This window comes from Tupaia chinensis, unplaced genomic scaffold (genome assembly GCF_000334495.1).
Source record: "Tupaia chinensis unplaced genomic scaffold, TupChi_1.0 Scaffold142100_1, whole genome shotgun sequence".
Classification (NCBI taxonomy): domain Eukaryota; kingdom Metazoa; phylum Chordata; class Mammalia; order Scandentia; family Tupaiidae; genus Tupaia; species Tupaia belangeri.
This window is the reverse complement of record NW_006201951.1, coordinates 1,197,229-1,201,064: the sequence shown is the minus strand read 5'-3', so window position 1 is coordinate 1,201,064 and position 3,836 is coordinate 1,197,229. Positions and strand designations below refer to the sequence as shown.

Here is a 3,836-nt window from a genome sequence, read left to right as displayed (position 1 = left end):
GGTCCTGCGCACAGTAGCATCTGGTCCAGGCTGGGGACGAGGTAGGGGGAGGCGGGGTTATGGGGTCCACCTGCATCTCCATCTGGGGCCTGTCCCCATCGCAGAGCTCAGAACCGTACAACGCTGATGACCAAGTCCAGCCCTTTAAAGCTGGAAAACGCCTAGTGCACGTGGGCTATGGCCCAGGAGCTCCTCAAAGGGGGCAGGGCTACGGCTCCGGGCTCCGGGTCTCCAGACCCAGGTGCCACCTCCACCCTGACCTCCCCTGGTGCCCGCGGACTCACACTGCAGGGGAAGCAACAGGGGAGACTGGAGGCAGTGGGAGTGCTGTGGCATGCCCACCCGCGTTCTCACCAGTGGGGTGCCCCCCCACAGGTGCTACAGCCCAACCAGCTCGCCAGGGGGGCTCCAGGAGCAGGGGTGCACTGAGGCAGAACCCCAGACCCCTCCCCAAACTAGGACTGCGCCAGAGGGAGAGAGGAAGAGAGAGAGAGATGGAAACAGGGGTAGAGACAGGCACAGAGGAGGGCAGACAGGGAAACCGACATGGGCTGGGGTCACCTCTGGGCTGGGGTCACAGAGGTTCCCGCACTGAGCTGAAAGGAGTCCACGTCGGTTTTCCCAGGCCCAGGCATCGACCCAGACTCCCAGACTCCAGAGGCCAGGAGAAGGTCCCCAAGAGCAGATGCGAACCAGGCCAGTTGGAAGGAGCATGGCGTGCAGGCCGTGGTCCCAGCACCCGTGCCCCTACTCCCCCCAGCCCCTTCCTGAACAGAGGCTGTCGCCCGGAGGGTGCAGCTTGCCCCCCACCAGCAGCCTTGCCTCTTGGGGTTGTTCCCATGCAGCAGCTGGGGCCCACCATGCAGGGACCTGGCCTCTCGCCAGGACCTCGCCACCCCCACGGCCACGGTCTCTGCAGGCCTGAGATTGGCCTCCTAAAGGCGCGGGAGCCCAGGAGGTGGCTGCTGGTTCGCCAGTCAGAGGTTACTGGAGTCGGGCATGAGGCATCTCGGAGCTTCAGAGAAACGAAATGGTCCCACTCAGCGACCACCTGCAGCAGCAGGCCCAGCCAGCCCAGGGAAGAGAAGCCCGCGGCGCAGAGGGCGGGCAAGCTCTTTGTGGAAGGAACTTGCTAACACGCAGCTCACGTGTGCGGGGCAGGCACAGCTGCAGGGCAGAGAGCACCGGGCTGGGTGGGGAGCACGCACACGTGAGGGGGCGGGGCTTGCGGACGAGCGCGGCGTGGGGCGGGGCTTGGGGTTCCCGCCGAGCTCTGGGCGGGTCTCCGGCTCATGGCGTCCTGGGTGCCTGAGCTTCCTGCTGCGGTTCCCCGAGTTCTCGCCTTTGAAGGATGCAGGTGAGGAGTTGGGGGACAACGAGGGTGTTAGGCCCAAGGCCTGTGCCCGCGGGTACTTCGAGGTTGGTGCAGAGAGCTTGGCCCGGCGGGGGAGGCGCCTACCGGGCCAGGGCTGTTCTGGGTGACTCAGGCCGGCCTTTTACCGCCCCCCCTCCCCTCCCAGACGCCCATGCCCCCCTGGGGCCTCCGCTGGCCTTTCGTGGTTCACACAACCGGGTGCTCTTGGCTTTTTTCCCCAGTGGCTCTGTCCTGTCCGGGGCCCCATCCGGCTGCAGGGGTCCTGGCGGGCACTCAGGCCTGGGCGAAACCCGCCTGGCGGCCGAGGGCCAGGGCTCCAACCTCCCGCGGAGCGTGCTCAGCGAGCGGGAGCGCAGGTGGGCCGCGGCTGCTGGGCGACAGAGGGTCCCAGGACGGGTGGGGAGGCAGGTTAGATTTGCTGCTGGGGCTGGTTCGGGGCCAGGTTCTGGCAGCAGGGACAGTGTCTGGCCCTTTCAGCAGAACCCCCCAGGAAGCTGTGGGGGGCAGCACTGACCTGAAGCCCTGGGCATATTGAGGCTGTCCGTGTTCCACACCCTGACCTCTGAGTCTGCCTCTGAGCCTCTCCTTTCATGCACCCCAAAGCAGTGGGGTGGCCCACAGAGCAGGAGACGCCAGCCCGGTCTGAGCCAGTGCTGGGGGGTTGGGGTCAGGTTGGTGCACCCTGATGTGGCCACCCGAGGTGGGCCCCAGCGTCGGGCCCTGTGTCCTGAGTGGGAGCTCACGGTCCTGTGTCCTGGAAGCAGGAAGCGGATCGCTGTGAGCTGTGAGCACCTGCGGGCCCTGCTGCCCCAGTTCGATGGCCGTCGGGAGGACATGGCCTCCGTCCTGGAGATGGCGGTGCAGTTCCTCCGGCTCGCCCACGCCCTGGGACCCCGGGAGCACCAGGTTGTGAGTGGTGGACGGCCCGGCCAGCCCCCCATGGGCAGTGCCCCCCACCCTTGGGTTTGCAGTCCTGCCTGTTATTACTCCCTGCTAGGAGGGGCTGGGAGGGCCTGGGCCCCCTGATGGCCTCACATGCCCCACTCCATGGACTGATCAGTCGCCCCATGTTCAGTGCCTGCTCTGGGGGGCCATGCCCCTGTGTCTCCTGGCCACGTACCACCTAGAACATTCCCTGCGCTTTGGGACCTTGCCTCCCCCAAGGCCCAGCACAGCTAGGGGGCGGCGGGCCTGCCTGGGCTGCCTGGGCTTCGTGAGGGTGGGGGTCCCGACGTTTGCAGTGAGGACCTGGGTGGGCCTGGCCAACTCAGGAGGAGTGAGGTGAGTTCTGAGCAGAGGCCGGACTGGGGCGAAGCTCTGGGTCAGGGCTGGGCCAGGCAGCGAGTCTGACCACGGCCTTGTCTGTGTCTCCTGCATCCTGTCGCTGTGTCCTCACTCCCCAGGTTCTCGTCCCCTCGCGAGGTGTACGGCAGCCTTGGCAGCAGGACGTCTTGCGGTTGGACCTCTTGGGTCAGGTTCCGGACTCCGAGACAGGAGCGCCCAGCACGGCTCCGTTAGTGTCCGGCGTGGGTCTCCTGCAGGGCTGTGGGCCTCCTGCAGGGCTGTGGGTCTCCTGCAGGGCTGTGGGCCTGCGAGCACGGCCACACCGGCTGTCCCCACCACAAGCCCAGGCCCAGCTTGGTCACCCATGACAAGTGACCCGCCAAGGGCCTGTCAGGAAGGGCTGACCTGTCCCTGCTGAGTCAGGTTGGGACTGGCCAGCCCGAGCTGGTTCTAGGAAGGGTAGCTTGGCTAGGCTTGAACTGGGCTGGCGCGAGGGCCAGGTGCCCAGTGCGCCCTCTGTCCCTGCCTCTGCTGCCCGTAGTCCTTCACAGTCCCAGGGCTCTGTGGAGGTGGGGGCCTGGCGGGGGGCCGGGAGACACGTACCCATTCCTGGCCACAGGCCCCGTCCTCAGGACTGGGGTTCTCAAAAGTAGGATGAACTGGCTCCTTCCCACAGTGGCAGGCCATGGCACTGCAGGGCCACTAGCAACATGAAGTTCCTGGCTGCCCCCAGCAGGGGGTGGTGTCCGAGAGCTGCCGGGCTGCAGGATGACTTGGGGTCGGGGAGGGGGGCGGTGGGAGAGGATGCAGATCTGGCCTGGCCCCAGCATGCCTCGAGTGTCCTGTGGGTGTGACCGTGGGCTCTTCCTGGTGTGGCCAGGTGGCCAGCCTCCCGGAACAGCCAGGGCCTTTGGCAGTGTGTGTCCGGGACCCTGGACAGCAGGGCATGGCTAGCACCATCTGGCTCGGGTCAGATCCTGACCGATCTGTGGCTCAGGGTCCCTCCCTTCGCCTGTGCACTGCTCAGGCACCAGGGCCCCCCGAGCTGCGCTGCACTGGGTGTGGACGAGAACAAGGGCCCACCAGGGACGTCCGGAACGCTGGGCAGGCTGCCCGCCCTCTCTGGTGAGTGTGAGCACGGCTTGGCACGGTGCCCTGTCCAGAGGGGCCATGCTCT

General features: G+C 66.9%; 1 protein-coding gene across 1 annotated transcript in view; it reads left to right on the top strand.

Moving 5' to 3' along the window:
• The first annotated feature begins 1,270 nt into the window (after positions 1-1,270).
• The window catches only part of SOHLH1 (spermatogenesis and oogenesis specific basic helix-loop-helix 1), a 6,251-nt gene continuing 3,685 nt past the window's right edge, over positions 1,271-3,836 (top strand). The window contains exons 1-5 of the mRNA XM_006163342.2: positions 1,271-1,357; positions 1,597-1,731; positions 2,140-2,284; positions 2,779-2,888; positions 3,687-3,784. Coding sequence (XP_006163404.1) covers positions 1,293-1,357; positions 1,597-1,731; positions 2,140-2,284; positions 2,779-2,888; positions 3,687-3,784 — 553 coding nt within the window. The 5' untranslated portion in view covers positions 1,271-1,292. The remainder of the gene's footprint in view (positions 1,358-1,596; positions 1,732-2,139; positions 2,285-2,778; positions 2,889-3,686; positions 3,785-3,836) is intronic.